Source organism: Physeter macrocephalus, chromosome 9 (assembly GCF_002837175.3).
Source record: "Physeter macrocephalus isolate SW-GA chromosome 9, ASM283717v5, whole genome shotgun sequence".
Taxonomy (NCBI): domain Eukaryota; kingdom Metazoa; phylum Chordata; class Mammalia; order Artiodactyla; family Physeteridae; genus Physeter; species Physeter macrocephalus.
Window position 1 is genome coordinate 73,119,291 of NC_041222.1, and position 21,330 is coordinate 73,140,620.

The following is a 21,330-nucleotide window of genomic DNA, read 5'->3' on the forward strand; positions in this document are numbered from 1 at the left end:
ACCGGGGCACGAACCCGTGTCCCCTGCATTGGCAGGCAGACTCTCAACCACTGCACCACCAAGGAAGCCCAAAAGTTTTTGCACAGCAAAGGAAACCATAAACAAAATGAAAAGACAAGTTACAGAATGGGAGAAAATATTTGCAAATGATGCGACCGACAAGGGATTAATTTCCAAAATATATAAACAGCTCATACATCTCAATATCAAAAACAAACAAACCAACAACCCAATCAAAAGATGGGCAGAAGACCTGAATAGACATTTCTCCAAAGAAGACATACAGATGGCCAACAGGCACAGGAAAAGATGCTCAACATCACTAACTGTTAGAGAAATGCAAATCAAAATTACAATGAGGTATCACCTCACACCAGTCACAATGGCCATCATCAAAAATAATAAATGCTGGAGAGGGTGTGGAGAAAAGGGAACCCTCCTACACTGTTAGTGGGAATGTAAATTGGTGTAACCACTATGGAAAACAGTATGGAGGTTCCTTAAAAAACTAAAAATAGAACTACCAAATGATCCAGCAGTCAGTGGAATATATCCAGAAAAGACAGAAGCTCTAATTTGAAAAGATACATGCACCCCCATGTTCATACCAGCACTATTTATAATAGCTGAGACACTGAAGCAGCCTAAGTATCCATCAACAGATGAATGGATAAAGAAGATATATATACACAATAGAATACTAGTCAGCCATAAAAAAGAATGAAATATTGCCATTTGCAGCAACATGGATAGACCTAGAGAATATCGTACTAAGTGAAGTGAGTCAGAAAAAGACAAATATTATATATTACCACTTGTATGTGGACTCTAAAAAAAAAATAATACAAATGAATCTATTTACAAAACAGAAACAGACTCACAGACATAGAAAGCAGACTTATGGTTACTAAAGGGGAAAGCAGGGATTGGGGGGGAGAGGTGGGATTAGGAGTGTGGGGTTAACAGATACACACTACTATATATAAAATAGATACGGGACTTCCCTGGTGGTCCGGTGGTTAAGACTTCGGGCTTCCACTGCAGGGGGTGCAGGTTTGATACCTGGTCGGGGAACTAAGATCCCTCATGCTGCGTGGCGTGGCCAAAAAAAAAAAAAGATAAACTACAAGAATTTACTGTATAACATAGGGAACACTATTCAATGTCTTGTAATAACCTATAGTGCAAAATAATCTGAAAAAATATGTGTGTGTGTGTGTGTGTGTGTTTGTATATGGCAATCACCTTGTTGTACACCTTAATATAATATTATAAATCAACTATACTTCAGTTTTTTAAAAAAGTAAATTATAAAAAGGACTCTTAATTGAATGATTTAGAATGGATGAATAGTAGATCAAAATGTTCCCAAGAATGAAAGCTTTATAGAAACAGCCCTGTACTAAACTTACTTAAGTCAGTGGTCTCCAGGAACTGTAACCAGCAGGTGAGCCCACTGAGAGTCATTCTCCATCCTGTGCTTCTCTCTTGCACCTAGGTTTGATGTGGTGGGCTATGGCTGCATGACCTGCATTGGCAACAGTGGGCCCTTACCTGAAGCTGTGGTAGAAGCCATCACGCAGGTGATTACAGAGGAACTTGTGGGTCTTCAGAGCTGTTGTCATGTTTCATATGATGTGTGATCAAAAGGCTGGTAATTTTAAGAAGGTCCAGGGAAGCATGGGATGTGGTTAAGAGTACGGTCTTTGGAGTTGAGCGAAACTTATTAACTGTATACCTTTGAGCAAGTTAATTAACCTCTTTGTGCCTCAGTTTTCACAACTGTAACTGGAGACAATAATAGCACCTGTTTCATAGAGTTGTGAGCATTAAGGTGACAGTGGACACGAAGGACATAGTGCAGCACCTGGCACACGCGTGCTCCCTAAACGTGGTTTTGACTGCAGAAGGCGCAGGAATCGTTTGTTCCTGTTGTCTGAAAACTGGTTCCACGTCAGACAAATGAATGTAAACTAAATTGCATTGGTTTGATTTTTGTCCCATAAATTCTATAGCGTTGAGAAATAGTATTTGGTTTGCTTTGCATTAATTATAGAATCCCTGTCAGTCAATGTGGCTTCCTTTAGCTTTCAACTTGCAGTCTTCCCCACCTGTTCTCAGGCCCCAGCAGCAAAATAACCAGGATGCTGCCTCCTGACCAACCTGCTATTTTCTCACGAGCAGAAACCACTGAATGTGTCTCTCAGCTGCTTTTGACCCAGAATGTCTCCCACAGGGTCACCCTGTGTGCTCTTCTTCCCAGGGAGAGGACCAGGTGAAGGGGAAGCTTAAAGGGAAACTTTGACAAATGGAGCCTAGGCACTCTTCTCTTTGCGACCTGCTTTTCCCCTTGCCTCACACAGGGGGACCTTGTTGCTGTTGGAGTACTGTCTGGGAACAGGAATTTTGAAGGGCGAGTCCACCCCAATACCCGAGCCAACTATTTAGCCTCTCCGCCTTTAGTAATAGCGTATGCAATTGCCGGGACCATCAGGATCGACTTTGAGAAAGAACCACTGGGTAAGATCTTATTTGGGGGGTTACAATTTTTCCAATGTATTTGAAAACATTACTGGGAGAAAGTTATTGCTTTCCTTAATAAATAATGAAGGCTAGACCCGCCAGAGATCAGAGGAGGAGTCTTCTTTATGCCCCAATACACAGCTAAGACATAACTGAAATAGTTAAACAAGAATTTACTAAAGCGGGCTTCCCGGATGGCGCAGTCGTTGAGAGTCCGCCTGCCGATACAGGGGACACGGGTTCGTGCCCCGGTCCGGGAAGATGCCACATGCCATTCCGATTACTTGTGGAATGAATAAATTGAAAGTCAAAGGAAAGAGAAAGGGGCTTCCCTGGTGGCGCAGTGGTTGAGAGTCCGCCTGCCAATGCAGGGGATACGGGTTCCTGCCCCGGTCCGGGAGGATCCCACAGGCCGCGGAGCAGCTGGGCCCGTAAGCCATGGCCGCTGAGCCTGCGCGTCCAGAGACTGTGCTCTGCAACGGGAGAGGCCACAACAGTGAAAGGCCCGCGTACAGGGAAAAAAAAAAAAAAAAAAAAAAGAATTTACTAAAGGGGGAGGGACAACAAAAGGGAAAGAAATACCCAAAGTAATGGAGATCTTGCCATTCTGGCTTCTTCTCCAGTCCCTTCCTTTCCAGCTCCCGCTTTAATCTAATGACAGGCACTGTTTTAATGTCTCCTCTGTAGGAACACATCCACATAGTGAAGCTTCTCGAAATTCTGGGGAAAGGATGCTTTGTTTCCTTTCCTCTGGTCTCTTTGCTGTACCCTCCTCAACCCATGCTAATAAGCAGATTAGATAATATGAAAATGGTGCCCTGGAAATTACTTTTAGGAAATCATAGCTTTAGACATACAGTTGATCCTCATTATATATGGATTCCATGTTTGCAAATTTGACTACTCATTAAAATGGATTTTAACCCCAAAATCAATGCTCATCACTCTCCCATGGTCACTCACAGATGTGCACGGGGCGGGGAGGGGTGCAGGTGTGAAAACCTTGAGTCTCTCACCGTGCCTGCTCTCAGCTGAGGTCGAACAAGGCAACATTCTGCCTTTTTATTGCAGGTCTTATACTGCAAACAAGTGTCCTGTTCGTGCTCTGTTTAGCACCATGCTTTTCACATTTTTGTGCTTTTTGTTGGTGATTTCACTGTTTAAAATGACCCCCAAGAGTAGTGCTAAAGTGCTGTGTAGCGTTCCTAAGCCCAAGAAGGCTGTGACGGGCCTCGTGTTAGACAGGCTTGTGAGTTCAGTGTGAATGCATCAACGGTACCTATGAAGTAAGGTGTCATGAAACAGAAACACACATAAAACAGGGTTATGTCTTGATCAGCTGACAACAGTGTTGTGGATGGAGGCTCTTGGGAGCCTAACCCGTGTGTCCCCTGGGGGCAGTGACTGAGTATTCTCTGAGTGTGCACGTAGGCTTTACAGAACATAACTACCCTGAACGAGACTTGACTGACTGTATGTGGCGATGAAAATGGGGTATGAGATGAAGTTTTTCTCACTAATAAACATTTTTTTCCCCAGGGGTAAATGCAAAGGGACAACAGGTATTTCTGAGAGATATCTGGCCAACCAGAGACGAGATCCAGGCAGTGGAGCGTCAGTATGTCATCCCTGGGATGTTTAAGGAGGTCTATCAGAAAATAGAGGTGAGGTCCCAGCCCACCTGTGAGGGAAAGCTGCTCTTGTGCATCATCTCTGCCACCCTTGAGGCCAGTGGTGGTATCAACTATACAAAGTAATATTTCTTTAGATGATTGGGGAAGTGGTTATCCATCATTTTTCTCCTAAGACTCATGTTTTTCCAGACCCCAAACTCCCCAGATGTTCCCAGAGTTGGACAAGTGAGCGGCAGCCTCAGGAGGAAAGGCCTCAGCTGTGTGTGATTCCTGGCCAGCTCTCCGCAGCTACCCCCTTCCTCAGGCAGCCTGGGGCGTGCATCAACTATGGTTGAGGACCCCCTGATGTCACTGTAGTGTGTCACTGAGGCATCAAATGGTTGAATGCACCTCTCAGATGTATTTGCATGCTTTAAAAAAAATAATAAAAATAAAAGCCACTCAGTAGGAAACACCACCCTATCAAACTACCGAAATAAAAAACAACTTGCTGTGCATTTTACAAATACAGGGACAAGGTATGGGGCTCAGCGTCATTTTCTGAGCCCCTTGGATGTTACCACTTTCCCTAGTCTCTGTGATAGGCTGACACAAGGGCTTCAGCCTGGGGCTGGTGGTTTGAAACAAGAGGGCAGGCTGGGGAGTGGAGTCACATGGGGGTCATATTCATGCACTGTGAATCCCACAGGCTGCTCATTGGGAAATGGTACAAGGGAGTTTGGTAGATATTGGGTTAAATATATTTCTCCGAAGTCTGAGTCAATGGACATGTAGAGCTAATTCAAGCCAATTTGAATGCATAGCAGCTGTCTTTTACTAGCTAATGTCCTTATGACCTGGAGGTCTACTTCCCAGAATCTTCAGAGCATACATAATTTCCCCTGGGGTACAATCTGGATTATTATTTCATAAATTATATTTATAAGTATATGTATTAGTTATCTATTGCTCTGCAACAAATTACCCCCAAACTTAGTGAGTTAAAACAGCAAGCATTTTATCTCACAGTTTCCATGGGTTAGAAATGGAGGTGCAGCTTAACAGGGTGTGTGTGCCTTCACAAGGCCCCAGTCAAGGTGTCATCTGGGGCTGCAGTCTCATCTGAAGACTCAGCTGGGGGAGGATCCATTTCTAAGACCACTCATGTGGTTGTTGGCAGGATAAAGGACCTCACATGCTGTGGGTGAAGGCCTCAGCTCCTCACTGACTGTCAGCTAGAGGCTGCCCTCAGTGCCTTACTAGTGGGTCTCTTCACCTGCTCTTCACAGAATGGTAGCTGGCCTCCATCAGAGCAAGTAAGCAAGCAAGCAAGAGAGGGTAAGAGGTTGAAAGTGACAGAAGGCAGAGACTCTTTATAACCTAATCCTGGAGGTGAGTCACTAGCCTCAGCCCTTACTCAGCAGGAGGGGATCACTTAGGGGTATGAATCCTAGAAGGCAGGTCTGTGGGGGCCATTCCAGAGGCTGCCTATCACAGAGCACATGTATTTTTAGATTACTTAGCATGGTGTTATCTTAGTATAGCAGAACTCTGTTTTGTGACCGTTTAGAATAAGAATGGTTTTTACTGTGCTCTTAGCTTGAATATATGTTTGTGTATGCATGCTAAATTTTCCTTAGGATGGACTGTGATTAGATCTGCCTTTCCTTTTTTCTTTTTTCCCCAAGACTGTGAATGAGAGCTGGAATGCCTTAGCAGCCCCGTCAGATAAGCTATATTACTGGAATCCCAAATCTACATACATTAAGTCACCACCATTCTTTGAAGACCTGGTAGGACTTTTTATTTTTTAACAAAATGAGTTCTTAAAAAAGTTTCTTGCCTTGTAAAATCTACTTGACTACCCAATACCCCTGCTTTGACTACCCATTTCATTAAAACCTTTACAAACCCGAGCAGATAATACTGGGGAGAGTTTGGGGAAGCTGAGTTATTTGGCTGGAGTGGGCCTACAGTTTCTCTGTCCAGGGCTTCTGTGTGGCTGTGTAGAGATCCCCTGGTGATCAAGTACCACCTGGACAAAGACTCAGTAAAGTCTGAGGGACTGTCCAGGAGAACATCCCCAGGGACCTGCCATATTTAAACCTTATGCCCATAAAAACAAGGGAAATCTTCTCTGAAACTGATGATCAAGGAGTCTGCACCGCCCTGGGTGGGACTGGGAGGACTCCTGCTGTCCTCAGCATCTGAGGCCTTCTCTGTATGTGGAGAAAGAGAATGTCGTTTGCAGCAGCATCCCTGTTGCTTTTGAGGGGATAGTGCCAATACGTCACCTCCCTTCAAGAGTGAGATATGAATATTTTGCATAAATTCACCTCACTTTTCTAAACACCCCTGATAAAACCAATAAAACTAGAATTTTCTATGCACTGATATAGGGCTGTCATCTGGTTCAGGTCCATGGACCGCTACTGTTGGGGTTCCCCTGGTGACATGTTGGAGAAAACCCGGGCAAACACTGACTTACTGTGTTCTTTGGTAGACTTTGGATCTTCAGCCCCCTAAATCTGTAGTGGATGCCTACGTGCTGTTAAATTTGGGAGATTCAGTAACAACGGACCACATCTCTCCGGCTGGAAATATTGCAAGAAACAGCCCTGCTGCTCGCTACTTAACTAACAGAGGGTAAGTAATGAATAAGGGGAGGAAGGCCTGAAGGCAGAAATGGAGAGAGTGAGGCCAGTAGTTCTCTTTTCATGAGGTCTCCTTGGAGTCACACTTTGGTTTTTCACTGAACCCTGGGGCTTTTGTTTCTTTGTTTTTGCATTACACGGGCCTCTCACTGCTGTGGCCTCTCCCGTTGCGGAGCACAGGCTCCGGACGCGCAGGCTCAGCGGCCATGCATCACGGGCCCAGCCGCTCCGCGGCACACGGGATCCTCCCGGACCGGGAAACGAACCCATGTCCCCTGCATCGGCAGGCGGACTCTCAACCGCTGCGCCACCAGGGAAGCCCGAACCCTGGGGCTTGAAACCCAATTGCTCTTTCTGTTTGCTGCTTCGAAGCTTCCCTGGGAGAATCCATCAGCACGTGAACCCCCGCAGGGATGAGGACCTTCTTTTTGAGCAGGTGTACTCATTAGACTCAGCTGTCATCCCTACCCCAAGCTTGGCTGATTGTTAAAGTACAAGGCTTTGCTCTTCATCTGTGGCAGAGCCTGGTTACACTTGAAGCACTCGACAGGGCTAGAACTGGAAATGCATTGATATTTCCTTGTTGAGAGACATATTCTTTACAGAGATCTGCTTCAAGGATTTGCAGTTTACGCATCCATTCAGCAATCCTTCAGTCACATACCGATTTTAACAGGCATTACACCAGTATTATCCACTGTTATTTAATATACCACTGTCAATCGATGTCGGTCCCAAATGGGACTTTCCATGAGAGTCGTCTGGGGAGATAAAAGTTCCTGGTTCCCGTCCCCACCTCCTGAATCAGCTTCTTCAGGGATGGGGCCGGGGCCAAAGCCAATTTGAGGAACAAAATTCAACACCTTTTTTTTTTTTTTTTTTTCCCAAGTGGGAGAGGACAACTGCCTTGCCCCTCACGTCACTTGCCTGGTGGCTAACCCATTTTCTTCATGAATTTCCCTTTCTATCCTGCTCACTCATCTCTGCCTTCTCCTAGTGCACCCTACGGGACAGTCTATTCATTCAGACCAAGAATATTTCATATTCCCCAGAAATGTGAGTGTTTTAAGTTTAAGAAGATAGCCCACATCTAGAGTCAAGATTTTTCTTTAACGCAGGGCAACTACTTTTTAAAATGTATGGGAACTGCCTATACACAGATACATATTGTGAGATTTTAAAGGGATATGATTCTGCTTTGAGTGGGAGACACAAGTCCATCAGCAAGTAGAAAAGGGCAGGTGATATTCAAGATGAGTCAGTGAGTCCCCACTCTTTCACTCACCCACACTGCTCGGGACACACTGCCCACCACCTTGTTCGTTGAATGTTCCAAGCAAGGCCAAGTACCCTTCTGCCTGAGAGCCTTTGGTTGAGCTGGCTGTTTTTTCCTCTTGGATGCCCTTCCCCAAGATACCCTCTTAGCTAACTCTCTCGCCAAGTTCAAGTCTTCCTCCATGAGTTCACTCCCACCATACTCCTGTTCTCCTTGCCCTGGTCTACCTTTTCTTTTTTCTAAGGTATTAACCACAATCTAGTAACACTTGCATAGGATGCTCTTTAAAAAAATTTCTTTGTCTCCAGCTTCTAGAATGTAAGCCCTGCAAAGGCAGAGATCTTAATTGGTTTTGTTCACTGTTCACCCAGAACAGCTCCTGGCACATAGTTGGTGCTCAATAAAAAGTTGTTGAGTGAATGAATGGGAGAAAAGGCTTCCAAGAACAAACAGAGAAACTAGAGAAACACAAGATTGAGGCTGGAGGAAGAAGCTAGAAAATGAGCAGTGACCAACACCTTTTAGGTTGGTGATTATTGATACTCTAGAGAATTGAATGAAAGGAGATATACCTTCCCATAAAAGTGCACATGCACATTCTGGACATAATTTCAGGGGTTCATAGACACACTCACCTACTCCTGAAGCCCATTCATAGACTCTCAATCTTCAAATTAGATCTAACTAATAAATCATTAACCACACGCTTCCTAGCATTATAAGAAACAGCCCAGTGAACTGGTCACCATGTTCATTTTAAGATGTTGTTACTCACTTTGCAAAGTGTCCTTTCATTGGGACCCACAGACAAGATTCTTCTTTGATTTTAGGACCACCGATAGCTATTCCTGTCTGCCTCTTTGGCACTGCCCTGATTTTGATCTTATGAAAATTCTAAGTCATGTCTCCAGTTATGTGTCTTTTCATTGCACTGAGCTCCTGGTAACTCGGGGACAAATTTGAACCTACTTCTGTTTAGTTTATAGAATGTATTTTATGTATCCCCATTCTTGGCTCCACCTGACTGGCCTACCCTGAGTATTATTCCTTTTGCTTGTTTTTTTTTACCCATTTTTAGCATTTTACCTTTTGTGAAGCTTTATAGGCTACCCTACTGAATCAGTAAAATAAATACTCTTATTAAAGTCCCTCCCGATTGCTCTACTCAGATTTATAAGGCTGTAGGTTGCTGCTGGGAGCATACTGCTTCATAATCCCACCTGCCACCTCTTACTCTGCCCTCAGTTGAAGCTATGGGAACAGCTTTTCTGCCTTGGAGAACAATACTTAGCAGACTTAGAGAAACACCTAGGTTTGTGGGTTTTCTCTTTTCTTGGGGTAAGCCAAGTTTAATCTTCTCTCAGTTTACTAAACCAGCTCCTCTCCTGCTTTCGTTATCAGCTTGACTCCACGAGAATTCAACTCCTACGGCTCCCGCCGAGGTAATGACGCCATCATGGCACGGGGGACATTTGCCAATATCCGCTTATTAAACAAATTCTTGAACAAGCAGGCACCACAGACTATCCATCTGCCTACTGGCGAAATTGTGAGTATTGTGTCTTCTACTTCATTAAGAAGCCAGAATTTCTCAGGCTCTGGGGTGGTTGGATGTTTGCACCATCACTTTCCTTTAGGTCTTATTTTTATTTCACAGCTCATCCTACCTCTTGCTTTGTACAGTCCCTCTTGCCAGGTGTCCATGTATATAGAGTTCATCCTTGATGGAGAGGCCCTTTAAACTGGGAAACCTTTTCCTGCTTAGAGATTCTGCTTCATGCTTTAACTAAGTCTAGTTTCCTAGGAGTTGAGCTTAAAAACCTCTGAGTGAAATTTTGTCAGTTCAGAGTACTTGAAGGGGAAATTCCAGGTTAAGGTGTAGGATATTTATTAAGAAGTGCTATTTTATTGGGTTAGCCAAAAAGTTCGTTTGGGTTTTCGGTAGCCTCGTATGGAAAAACCCGAATGAACTTTTTGGCCAAGCCAATATAACTTTAATAGCATTTAATTAATTTACCATATCACTAGGAAAAGAAGGAATGTAGAGGATTGTGCAGGCCTGCTTGGGTCCTAACGGGAACCATTTGGAGTTGGCGTATTACAGCTGGAATTGTCTGTTCACAGATGGCAGGCATATGAGAGGTGGGGAAGCCTGCACTTTAAGTCAGACCAGCCTAGATTCAAGTCCCAGCTCCACCTCATATCAGCTGTGGAGCCCTCAGCAAGTTATCTCCCTCTCTGAGCCTCATTTTTCTTACTTGAGAAGTAGAAATAACATCTACTTTTTAAGGCTCTGAGGCTTAACCATGAATGGGATGACAGGTAAAACACCTAGCATAGCATCTGGCACAGCAGTAGGTCCTCAGGGTCACTCCCCTTCCCAGTGAATGCTGTGAAACCGCATGAAAACTGGTTAAGCTACTTAAGAAATAACCCTCACAAATTATTTTAAAATGATAATGGCTAAATATGTCTGTGGAACTTACTCCATCCCAGGTGCTGTTCTAAGCTCTTTGCCTATACTGACTTGTTCAATCCTCATAACAACCCTTTGAGTAAGGTACCATAATTCTCCTTGTTTTAAGTTGGCAAGTGGAGCCTAGAGAGCTCATGTAACTCCCTAAGTTCACAAGTCTGAGGAGCTGAGATTAAAACCCACGGAGTCAGGCTCTGTCCGAAGTCAACGCTCTTTACCACCAAACACACTGCCTCACTTGTAACTGGTTCTATGTTTGTAAAGCAAATTCATCATAGATACTCTGATCACCAGGATCCAGCAAAAAGTCAGTGCACAGGAGATATTTGTTCAGTGAATAGCAGGGATGATAAACTATTAAGTGAAAAAGATACAAATAAATGGTAAAATCCCCAAGAGATGAAGGGGAAGGACTTGCAGTTACGGACTTTGGAGGCCTCCAGGATACTGACTGTCACAATGAATCTCCCTCATTTACAGCCCTGCCATTGCACAGAACTCCTAGTCGGTTGCTTAGTGCCTCAACTTAAATAAGGAGACAGAATGAGACATGAAGAGTCAGGCCTTGAACTTGGAAGACAAAGAACAGAGGATATATAAAGGACAACAGATAATTCAAAGAGTAGAAGAAAACTAAGGAAAACAACTGTCTCCTCAGAGTGATGAGATGATTTTCTGTTGCTGTAAAGTAATCAGAAGACAAGAAAGAGCTCCTTAAAAAAAAAAAAAAAAAAGCCCCTAAAATTTCACAGGAAAAGTTGATTAGTTGAGAATATCTTCCAGAAAATAGAAAGACAAAGGGGAAATTAGAAAATGTAAGAAAATTAAAGACCGAACTGAGGAGGGCCAACATCTGACTGAATAGAGATGCTAAAAAGAACAGACAAGATCTGAGAGGAAATTATTAGAGAATTAACACAAGAAAATTCCTCAACTGCAAAATCTGAGATTCCAGATTCAAAGGTCCACTGAGTGCCCAGCCACATGATTAAAGAAGACCCACTCCAAGTGACATCATTGTGAAATTAAGACAGCAAAGTTGGGAATTCCCTGGCGGTCCTGTGGTTAGGACTCCGAGATTTCACTGCTTGAGGGCCTGGGCTCGATCCCTGGTTGGGGAACTAAGATCCCACAAGCCGCGCGGCACGAACAGCAGAGGTAAGGAGATCTAGAAACTTCAGAGAGGGAAAAACAGCTTATGTGCATTGTCCTGGGATCAGACGCGCTCACAGCAACCCAGGAAACAGACTGAGGAAAGTTATTAAAATCTGTGTCCCTCACACTTCCAGCCAAGTGAGATTAAAGTAATAACACATCCAGATATTCAAAAGCTTTAAAAATACCTTCAGTCCCAGTCTCAAGAAGCTACTTAGTAAATGTATTACACCAAAACGAGGGAATAAACCAAAAAAAGAGGAAGATGTAGGATCCAGGAGAAAGAAATACAGGGAATCGACAGGATGCCGGGGAAAGAATAGGAATGCACCATGTCCTCAGAGAGCCATCAGTCCACACAGGAACGTTGGGCTCCAGGATTAACACCCCACGAAAAGGATTTTTAAATTAGATTGCCTGATAGATTTGAATGTCTTTAGAGAAGACTTGTGTTGATACTTTAGGCAGTGCATTTGGGGATTAATTAACGGGTAGGGACAGAAATAGGTGAGCACACACGCAAAAATTTTATTCCAGTGGAAAAAAATTTTTTTAATTGCCAAGAAAAGGAAATCAGAGTATATTATGTGGCTCAGCTATAAGTGGCATTTACATAATCAAAACGTATGACAATGATATTAGAAGGCCGTGGAGAGTAGGGGGTGGGGGAGGGGAAGGAGCACGGTGGTTAAAAGAACTAAATCATCAAAGTAGGAAATTAATAATAAAAGAGGAGAAATGAAGAACTGGCCGATTAAATATAATACTTAGGGATACAGAGGCACAATAACAGAAGAAACCACTAAATTTTATGTTTTCTTCAGAAGAGTGGGAGAGTACAGGAGCTGATGCTTTATAAGCTGCTTGCTACTCTCAGTTTGGCTCATGTATGAGAAAAGCCAGGAGCTGGCAATTCTAGACCTGCTTAGTCCCACTCATCTTAGGTTCCAAGACCTGCTTTGCCACGGGATTGTCAGCTTTGCGGTAGTTTTGAAAGCACTTTAAAAAACACACCCCCCCACAGTCTTAATACACAAAGCTACTAATAAATATCTCTGAAAGTATCAGGTAGGTTGTTTCTTTCTGGTCTTTGAAAGGATCCAGGCTATTTGGTTAGGGAAGGCTTTCACTGTTGTGTTTTTGTTTTTGTTTTTTTAACAGTTTCTATATTCATGAGCTCTATCCAGCTGAAGACATACAGAATCCTACCCAGATTTAGGTGATGCCGTGTGACATCAACCACAGTCTCCATCCTTTCACCACAATAGTAATTTGTGAAAGCCTACTTGAGAATTTGATTAGACACCTTTCTAGAGCTCCTTTCAAATCAAATACTCCTTCTTTTGGACAGATCTTATTTTCTGACTTAAATAGCCAGGAGAAAACAATGTTTTATTACTCACCAGCAATGATATCATCTCTTTGTGAAGTCTCAGCTCAGCAGAATATTCAGAGTTCCTGTGAGAAACAAATGAACCTATTTGTGTAAGATGTTTCTCATATATACTAAAAGATCCGTTAATCCTTTCCTGTCCTTTATTGATTGGTGCTTCCATCAGTGTTTCTACTGCCTCTACCTTGACCTCTATGTAGAAGGGTGACAAATAAGAGTTTGCATTTTATGTAATTTCCGAACACATGACCTTCTTTCTGTTTGGCTACCCTTCACAACTGACCATCGCTGAGTTTCTGGTACTCAGTCAAAACCCAGGTTTAGGTGGGATTCTCTGCTTTAGCTTTAAAATATTTTAATCAATGGAAGAGTTTAAAAAAAAAAAACTGATCTAATTTCCTTTTTTTCCCCTGATGCCCTAGGATTTGAATGTTTTTCTAAAACTAGGACAATTAGGCATTTCACTTAAGAGTATAAAATTCAATTTGATAGAGGTATGTAGATGGAGTTAACTGGAAATTTGTAGACCAGGCAACTGACTGGTTGAGTGTTCCATTGACTTTACGTTGGCTTAGCCGACTACAGACACTTCTGCCCCTGCATGTCCCACCAGGACTCACTGCCCTGTGTCCACACTCTGTGCCTTTACTGCGTCTGTAAAGCCTTCCTCTTCTCTTCCTCAGCTTGATGTGTTCGATGCCTCTGAGCGGTACCAGCAGGCGGGCCTTCCCCTGATAGTTCTGGCCGGCAAAGAGTACGGCTCAGGCAGCTCCCGAGACTGGGCGGCCAAGGGCCCTTTCCTACTGGTGAGTAGGATGCAGAGACATCCCAGCAGGCAGCTGCCCCTCTGAACCGGAAGGGAAGCTGGGAGGGAGGCCAGAAATAAAATGCTTTGCTTTACTTTCCAAGATGTTGTAGAAGAGCAAAGCAAGCTCGGGAAAGCATGGAATGTTTATTCATCTCCTGCTTCTTGGTAGATCAGGATTTACTTCACTGAGTGAAGGGTAATCTAGAGTTCACCGGGTTCCCTTAGATCAAACATTGCTATCCTGGGAGCTGTGGATCTTTGGGGGTGTCTACAGAACAGTTCAGGGGAGGGTCCTGAAGTCTATCTATCCAGAAGTGTGTAGTATGTGTCTTTTTTTTTTTTTTTAATGGGGAAAGTTTCATGGTTTTCATAACGTTCTCAGAGGTTAACACCTGAAGTTTATTCAAGGTTCTTGTCCCAGGTGAATGTGAGGAATAAGCTACTGCTACTGTATCATCAGGTTCACAGAAGGGAAAACAACGTAAGGAGCCTGAGCTTTGGATAAGCTCGGGGAATGCACTTTTTACAGTTGCTTATCACTGCCTGTGAAAAGTCTGCATACAGGCTCAACAGAAAAGGAAGCCCCCTCTGTATGTAGACAGTCAGCTCTTTGGAACCTTCAGCCATTTCAGGACTTGACCTGCATCAGGTGTCCCTGTGGGAGGGGCCATGCAGGAGCTTTTACCTCTCGAGCATTTGCTTGCCCTGAAAGCAGGGCACACTCCTGGTGACTGACTTTAATCCTCAGGATAGGGTAGAATAGCTTAGCTGATATCAATTTAAATAACAATGGCTCGAGCAAATCAATGCACTTGGCAGACGCTAAGTAAGTTGATATCCACAAGTACAGTTAAAAAAAAAATATGGCTGTATGGCAGGCAGCCCTCCAGAAGCCCAGGCTTCTGAAAAACGTCTTTGAACATCACACCTATTTTTTTTTTAGGCAATCAGTTTGCAGTGGGTGGAGGGGAGATGTTCTTATTAGTTGGTAATTTGTCAAAGGCCTGCCTTTTCTAGAAACTGCTGAAAAGAACCAAAGAAATTACAGAAGAAAGGATTTTAGGGAGGGAGCTGGGCGCTGCAGGGAGCAGTCAGGTGGGGACAGTGAGATCTGGGGAGTAAGAAGAGACCTGGCACCGAGGGGCTCTCTAGAGGCTTGTTGGGCTGCACCAGCCACGAGACCAAAGAAAGAGCCCAGATACAGCGACAGAGACATCAGTGGTTTAATAGAGGGGGGCTCTTACACATCTGAAGCAAGGTCCTGGGGCGACACCCCACCGTGTGCAGCAAACAGCAAGCAGGACACAGCAACAGTCTTCCCTCCCCTGGGGTAGGAGGAGGCTACCATTTATAGGGGGGATTGATGTCAGGTTGGCTCATCAGTTACCAGGGAAACCAGCAGGTGGGGCCTGTCGCTCAGCCCCTCAGGTTAACCACCACCACTAGGGCAGATGCTTCCCTTTAATAAACTAGCAGGTGGGGCCGTTCTGGCCTAAGGGGCAGGGGGCAAGCACATTCATGTGAGTAGGGCAGAGGTGAAGCAGGGACTGGTCAAGCAGGGGATGTACAAAGAGCAAGAGAACAGCCATCTTGAGGGGCCTGACCCCACACGTCTAGACTTCTCTACAGAACTGCTCCGAGTTCTGTCTGCTCAGACAGCCGTACACACTTCATTCTGTAGCTGCCCAGCCTCGGCCACTAGGCAACCCCGGGCTGTCCTCATGCACAGAGGGACAGACAGCTGTGATCTGCAGTGCTGCATGGCCCTTTACACAGAGCTTGAGACATGAATGACCTGTGTTTACAAAGATTGCCACTTCCCCCAAATAAGTATACAGTACATATATACGCAAGTCCATACAAAATATCTACTGCCCTAAACAATCTGCCCTTCCTCTATAAATTTGCTTTTAAATTTGGAAACACCTTGGGATTTTAAAAAAACACCTGTGCCTGGATCTCATTCCCAGAGATTCTGGTTTAATTGGTAAGGGGAAAGGCCAGGACATCGGGATTTTAAAAGTCTCCCCAGTGATTGTAATATTCAGCAGAGTTTGAGAACTACTGTTCTATAGACATGGTTCTCCTAACTTAAAAGAATCACTCTCTTCTCCCACCCATGCTCCCTGTTAGAGATTCTGATACAGTAGACCTGGGGTAGTACCCATGAATCTACATTTTTTTAAAATTAATTTTTATTGGAATATAGTAGATTTACAATGTTGGGTCAGTTTCGGCTGTACAGCAAAATTAATCAGTTATACATATACATATGTATAACTCTTTCTAAGATTCTGTTCCCATATAGGTCATTACAGAGTATTAAGTAGAGTTCCCTGTGCTATACAGTAGGTTCTTATTAGTTATCTATTTTATATATAGTATATGTCAATCCCAATCTCCCAGTTTATCCCCCCCCTTCCCCCTTGGTAACCATAAGTTTGTTTTCTACATCTGTGACTCAAGAATCTACATTTTTAACAAGCTTCCTGAGTAACCCTGATTCAGGGGATCTTAAAAGTATTCCCTAGATATTGAGACCTTTTAGGGGTATCTTACTATTATATTACAGTTAACTAATATTTGAGGATGGGATATTCTAGTTAATCAAGTATCCTGGTTTATTGATCATTGCTGTACATTGCCAGTTATAGATTACCAGTAAAATGTACTTTATAGGAAGCCTTATATCAAGATTATATTCAATGTAATTTGATCCCTGAAACAGGAAGTATAAAAGCAGCACACAGTAGGTAATCATTTACTTTCTCTGTAGTATGTTCTGAAAGTTGTGTTTTTATTAAATCTTCGGTGTCTGCTGATGCACCTACAGTAATAGCAAAATTCAAGGGGGAAAAATGAATTTTCTTTATGTTTCTTTGTGCTGAGGTTTCCAGATACAGTGGAAGTTTGCTGAGAAATGTTGTATCACAAAGTGGCTAAGTGTGTGGTTAGACTGCATGGGTTCAGACATTGGGTAAACCACTGACTACTAGGGTACAGGGGCACAATAATAGCGTCTACATCGAGGGTTGGGGGAGGGTGGGAGGAGAGTTCATTTCAGTGCCTACATGCTGCCTACACAGTGCAGGTAATCAGTTAAGCCTGGCTACTGTGTTATTTATAACTAGGGGGCAACATTTTACGTAAATGATTAATTGGTACTTATGAAGAATTTAGGTGGGAGAAGAGTTTTGACTTACTTATGTCTGTGTAACTAAAGAAAAACTGTCCAAACTACTCTGTTGGCTCATCAGGGAATCAGAGCTGTCCTGGCTGAGAGTTACGAGCGTATTCACCGAAGTAACTTGGTCGGGATGGGGGTGATCCCCCTCGAGTATCTCCCCGGGGAGAATGCAGACACCCTAGGACTCACAGGGCGGGAACGATACACTATCAGAATTCCAGAAACCCTCAAACCACGAATGAAAGTCCAGGTCAAGGTAAGTCGGCGCCTTTCCATGCCAGGCCCAGCTCAAAGGCCCTGCGTTCGTCATCAATCTTGTTAGAAGGAAATCAGTGGGATTTGGAAGGAAAAAAAAGTCCCTCAGTAGACGTGCTTTAGACTTAGGAGTTCTACTAGCACCTTTCTGACCTGCCAGCACAGTGATGCCACACTATGTCGGTTTATTATTTATTCAGTTTACTCATAGAGTTATCAGTTCCATCCTTCCTCCCAAACCTGCCAGCCCCACTGTCGCCTGTTCCTCCCAATCTCAGCCCAGAGAACAGCGATGAAAGCTCAGGGATAGGGCATTTTCACATTACCTTAAAAACACCTTTTTATTATAAACCTGTGAACAGACACACTCACCCCATCCCTGAGCCTCACCCCAGGAGGCCAACTTTTATTAGCCCAAAGGTGAAAATGACAGTGCCCTGGATGAGGTAAGGATGAAGAACCAGCACCAAGGTCCCAGGGTGACCTAGCTGCCCAGGCAGACTAAGCTGCTGAGCTGTGTCCCAGGGTGAGCAGCTGGGCCAGTGCCTAAGGGACAACCTTAACGAAACATGCTGACTGCCTGCGACACTTCCATCCTCGGGCAGTCCCTGGAGGAAGTTTAGAAAATATCCCAAACGCCACTACCAGCTACTGCCCTGAGAGGCTATTTCTAATTCTCAGGTGTCTCTCACTTCCATCACTTATTCTCTGCAGTGCTTGCTTTACTGTGTAGATCAGTACACTGGGGATCTTGTTAAATAAAATGCAACTTACTGCTCAGCAGGTCTGGGCTGGGGCCAGCGTGCGCCTGTTCCCGGCACTGCTGCCGGGGTGTGGACCACACTTGGAGGGGCAGCCTGAGGGCAGGCCGGGCAGGAGGCCTCTGGAAAGGGCTGGCTCGCCTCCTCCCTCAGCGATTCTTCTCTGCTTCTTCATCCTCCCAGCTGGATACCGGCAAGACCTTCCAGGCTGTCATGAGGTTTGATACCGACGTGGAGCTCACTTATTTCCACAACGGGGGCATCCTCAACTACATGATTCGCAAGATGGCCAAGTAGGCCCTGGTTTCCTCGGAGATGGGCATCCTGGCCGCAGTGGGGAGGAAGCGCAGTGCCTGCAGCCCGCAGGCCCTGGCATGGCAGTCTCTCCACCCCACCCTTTCCCCTCCCCTCCCCGCCCCTCCCCTCCACGCAGGGGCGCTTCCTGCCCAGGGCGGCCCTAAGGTTCGGTGCCAATCCTCTGCACACAAAATCAGCAGTCTCTACATGCTCTATTTTTGTTAATCTTTTTATCTTTTTCTAGAATTTGGAAGCTTAGAATGGTGGGATTGTCAGTTGTGCCAGGAAGGGAGAGCTGAGCCTTTTACAGTTACTGAACATAGAATATGTTGATTTTTCACTCTTAGCCTGTACTGTTCAGCTGAACACAAATGTCTCCTGCCTGATTTTTGGTTCCTCTGTTACCCTCTGCTCAATGAAACCTTTCCCTTGAGAGTCCTTTGCCTCTGCATACCGTCCCAATGTTAACTGACAAGGCAGAGAAGTACTTTTTCACACTTCAAATCCTAGCTGTGACTGTAATCCCCTCGCCCCGCCTTTTCATCCAGAGTGAATGATCCAGACACCTCGTGGATGGCTCAGAGGTTGAAATTTTTTGATTATGTACCTTTTGATAGATCAACACTGAAGAAATATGGAGGTTTCTTTTACTATATTCAAACATTTTCCCCAGAAAATTTTTCATGTATCGAGAGAACTTTGGATGTGGTTTTGGAGAGAGATGCAGAACATTTCTAATTTGAATACAATTAAATCTATTTTCAAGGAAAACTTTTTGACTTTGATACTGAATTCTGCTGTGTGTGTGGCCCTCGTTTTGGAATATGTAGAGCAGAGCAAATCTCAGACTGCAGGATCCTGAAGACTGGATGACCTTCGAGTTCTCCTCTTTTTGTAATCACGTCAGTAATATGCAGGTTAAATGGCTGTGTTGAACCTCATTTGGGAGCAAACAAGAAGGTAGCAATAGCCTGGTAGCAGCAGCAATAATGTAGTCTGGTGAACGGATCATAATTTTTTTATTTTCTTCTAGGTTATCTGCTCATTTTCATCACTGAAGTCATTTCAGGGCACATGTCTTAGGCTACTCCAGCTGCCATAATGAAATATCATAGACTGAGTGGCTCAAACATCAAAAATTTATTTTCTCACAGTTCTGGAGTCTAGAAGTCCAAGATCGAGGTTCCAGCAAATTCATTTTCTGGTGAGAGCTCTCTCTCTTCCTGGCTTACAGCCAGCTACCTTCTCACTGTGTCCTCACATGGCCTTCCCTTAGTGCCTGCGCACGGAGAGAAAGGACGAATGAATGAGCTCTCTGGTGTCTTCGTCTTACAAGGGACCTACTCTCGTGACCTTTTTTAACCTTAATTACTTCCCTAGAGGTTCCATCTCCACAGAGTCAGAGTGTCGGGGAGGACTTCGACATATGAATTTTGGGGGGACAACAAACATTCAGTCCATAACAGGGCACCTTAACAGCTTACAAATTAATCTTCTTGTAATGAATTGTAAGTCTCAACCTTAGCACTCAGGGTTTGTGCGCTGGTCAACAGAACACCTAGGATCAAATCCTGTCTCCACCTCTTCCCAGATGACAGACAAGGCAGGTTATTGAGCGTCCTTGCCTCTGACGTCCTGGGATCTAGCTTCTGTTCATGAATAAAAATTAAAAACAGAACCCTGTTGCACAAGAAAAGCCTGTGACCCTCAAATTAAGATCAGTCCTAGGATAAAAACACTAAGAAGGGCTAAGAAAACAGACGTCCACCCCTTAGCCCCCCATTGTGGAGCATGGGAGCAGCCTGTCTCCCCACAATCAGTGCTTATGGGGAAACAGATTCCTGCAGCTATGACTTCTGGAATGGGGCCCCTTCACTTCTGGACTCCCCTCCTCTACCTCCAAACACACTATCTTGTTCAGTAATAAAATGTCTCAGCCAGTGTCCCATCCTTGCTCTCCACAAGGCTGAACAAATAGACCCCTTTTACCTGGTTTCTCAAGAAGGCACTGGGCTGCTTACTCTCCAGATTAGAAGTCTGCTGCTCTTGCTAGACCCAGCCCCTCCTTCCTCTCTATGGGGTTCCCATCTCCTTTGTTCTTAGTTTTCTAAATCCATTCCTGCCTGATCCCTCCTAGGGAAACAAGCACTCCTTGGTGTGCAGTGAGTTCACTGACCAACTTTTTTAATGCAGCAAATAAGCACATGTGTCTTTTGGCTACGGGACAGCCTTCGTGTAAGTGGAGAATAATCTAGGGGAAGGATATATTAGTCATGACTCTTAGTTGTAGTGTTAGAAGCACAATTCAAACTGCCTAAAGCAAAAAAAAAAAAAAAAAAATTGGCTCAAAGAACTTGAAGAACATGGGTGGCCATGGCGGCAGGCTTGATTGGATCTATGACTCAAACTCAGGTTCCTTCCCTATGGTTTCCCCTCTCGCCCTTCATTTGTGACGGCCTCTTTCTGGAGCGGGCCGTGTGCCGGGGGATATGGCCACCGGCAGCTCTGGGGTCACAGTTAATAATTTGTGGTCGTAGAGATTTGTCTCCCAGTATTCCCTAGGCTAAACATACTGGAAGTTTGCTAGTCACCTAAATGAAGAACCTTATTTCTGGCACAGTCGGCCTTTCAGGGTTGAGTTAGGACAGTGTGGCATACCCTGCAGGGTTATGAGGAGCAATGGAGAGCTGCTTCTGAAACACAGGAACCAAGGTTCCACTGGCTGCCTTCTTTGGAAGTTGTTAAATGTCATGACCACAAACAGAATTTAACATCCAAGTAATTTTTGTTCACCCAGACAGCCTAATCATTGTGCACAAAGACTATATAATTACAGCTGATATTTTTAACAGGTTTAATAATTTGCATCCCCAAAACTGAGATCTACTTTTTTTTTTTTTTTTTTTTTTTGTGGTATGCGGGCCTCCCTCTG

At 44.3% G+C, this 21,330-nt stretch overlaps 1 protein-coding gene across 3 annotated transcripts in view; it reads left to right on the plus strand.

The window, feature by feature from the left end:
- The window catches only part of ACO1 (aconitase 1), a 60,268-nt gene extending 41,099 nt beyond the window's left edge, over positions 1-19,169 (plus strand). For 2 of the 3 annotated variants that reach the window (XM_007116471.3, XM_007116472.4), the window contains exons 13-21: positions 1,499-1,583; positions 2,364-2,520; positions 4,063-4,187; positions 5,825-5,929; positions 6,640-6,782; positions 9,468-9,615; positions 13,774-13,896; positions 17,156-17,341; positions 18,285-19,169. In XM_007116471.3, coding sequence (XP_007116533.1) covers positions 1,499-1,583; positions 2,364-2,520; positions 4,063-4,187; positions 5,825-5,929; positions 6,640-6,782; positions 9,468-9,615; positions 13,774-13,896; positions 17,156-17,341; positions 18,285-18,398 — 1,186 coding nt within the window. In that variant the 3' untranslated portion in view covers positions 18,399-19,169. Of the gene's footprint in view, positions 1-1,498; positions 1,584-2,363; positions 2,521-4,062; positions 4,188-5,824; positions 5,930-6,639; positions 6,783-9,467; positions 9,616-11,022; positions 11,701-13,773; positions 13,897-17,155; positions 17,342-18,284 lie in introns of those variants that run through there. The other variant, XR_003681281.2, reaches the window with a different exon arrangement.
- Positions 19,170-21,330: the final 2,161 nt, after the last annotated feature.